Below are 1,828 nucleotides of genomic sequence, written 5' to 3' on the forward strand. Positions count from 1 at the left end.
AAAACAGAGATGATAAGACCATCTAATGATAACTAACATAATCAGCTATGCAAAAAAAGTTACATCTTTCATTATGTATAAAAATAACTAAATTTCTTAGATCCCTCAATCACAGAAACTGTACTGTAAAGAAATAAAAAATTAACAATCATTTTGTACAGTGCTAATTATTTTCCAGCTTGGATAATTATTCTATTTATTTTAGTGTTTTTGTCCATAATGGTAATACATATTTGAAATTATTCTAAATAGCATTTTCTAAATATTTGCAATGGAGAAATTGGATCATAAAGCTATGACACTCCATAAGAGCTGACAAAATAACTATCATAATTTTTTTCTTCAATACAAAACCAATTTAGTCCTGTTCTCAATGCAGCATAGATCAATTTGCACCATGTACACTTGTGCATGCTCAAATCTATAGACACTCACTGCTGGACGAAAAAAAACAAAACTAAACTAAACCAGCGACTCAGAAGAACTATCACAAAAAGCAAAATGAAAAGTTCCCATTAAGTCCATTTCCTGGTTTTTTTTTGTGGAGTACAAAATGTACAAAAAGCTCCACAGGAGTGTTTTTAAACTTACCCCGAACTAGAATCCTCCGGCAGTAATCAGGATCTGCTGAGCTCGTCCGGCTCTTTTCGCAGTTTTCCACCGGTTCGGATGGAGAGAAGGACTCCTGCTGGTCCTTCAGGAACGTTTTTGAAATGTTCCCCTGGGAATCCTTTCCCTCTTTCCCCTCTTTTAGTCCATTCTTCAACAACATTCCGGACTCCGAGTCTTGGCTGTAGCGGACTTCCATAGTCTCTTATCCTCTGCAAAGATTTCTCCTTCTTTTTCTCCTTGTTGGGAAGAAATAACTATTCGAGTATGGACACACGGCTTATTCTGGGTAATACAGGTTTGGTCTTTCCGTAAAACAGCAGCTTTGAATCGAAGTCAGATAGCTAATGTGCCACCAGCACTTTCCTGGTCCACTGATCTGCCCTATTATCTCTGTGCAGACTCACTTGCCCAATGATCATAGACTTCTCACCCAAATTCAACAGCAATTTAACAGCTCCTCTCCTTGTGACATTCACATCAGGCTGATCTCCGGGTAATCAGAGCTGTCGACGGACGCATGCTCGCCGCTTCAATTGATTACGGTAATTTTGCTGCCTCCACATTTGCGTAACCTCATGAATACTCTAAATTGTTTGGGAAATGCACATTGTCCTGATAGAGGGGTCCACTCACTCCAACCCCCCTCTCCGCCCTCATGCGCACAGGATCAAGGGAGATGATTTGACTCGAATCGCCACCACGCACAATCACAGAGCCAAAGGACCACCAGAAAAGTTCCACTTCATTCCTCGATGCCCTGGCACAGGCCGTTCCCCTTCTCTCAGGCTGTAGATTTTTGGTTGGGCTAACTTTACGAGCAGGCTGGCGAATCTCTCCCCAGATAATGGCCCGGTACCACACGCTGCACCCTTGGAGCTAATACAAGCAAAGAGCGAAAAGAGAGAGAGGGAAAGACCGGTGGAGAGCAAAGAGAGAGAGAGAGAGAGAGAAAAAGAATGAGGGAGGCGGAGAGACCTGGAATACGAAAAAAATGGAATCCACTTCGCTTGGAATCTGTAGTGGTAATGAACACGGATTGACAAAAGAAAGAGATGAACACAAGGGAACTCTGTCAAACGAGGGACAGTGCGCACAACCACCCTGAGTTACCCAGCACCTCTAATGCAAACCCCAACCCAATGCTACCATCACTCAGCCCCCTTACCCTACAAGAAACCTGTTAAAGCACCGCTAAAAAACTCAACCTGACCAAGAT

General features: G+C 42.5%; 1 protein-coding gene across 2 annotated transcripts in view; it reads right to left on the reverse strand.

Moving 5' to 3' along the window:
- LOC107689770 (ventral anterior homeobox 1-like) overlaps positions 1-1,828 on the reverse strand; it is an 11,142-nt gene that overhangs the window by 6,090 nt on the left and 3,224 nt on the right. Inside the window, exons 1-2 of one of the 2 annotated variants that reach the window (XM_016487915.1) lie at positions 1,043-1,215; positions 592-848 (exon numbers count right to left, since the gene is read on the reverse strand). In XM_016487915.1, coding sequence (XP_016343401.1) covers positions 592-808 — 217 coding nt within the window. In that variant the 5' untranslated portion in view covers positions 809-848; positions 1,043-1,215. Of the gene's footprint in view, positions 1-591; positions 849-1,042; positions 1,216-1,828 lie in introns of those variants that run through there. The other variant, XM_016487914.1, reaches the window with a different exon arrangement.

The sequence above is a fragment of the Sinocyclocheilus anshuiensis genome, unplaced genomic scaffold (assembly GCF_001515605.1).
Source record: "Sinocyclocheilus anshuiensis isolate Anshui unplaced genomic scaffold, SAMN03320099.WGS_v1.1 scaffold918, whole genome shotgun sequence".
NCBI lineage: Eukaryota > Metazoa > Chordata > Actinopteri > Cypriniformes > Cyprinidae > Sinocyclocheilus > Sinocyclocheilus anshuiensis.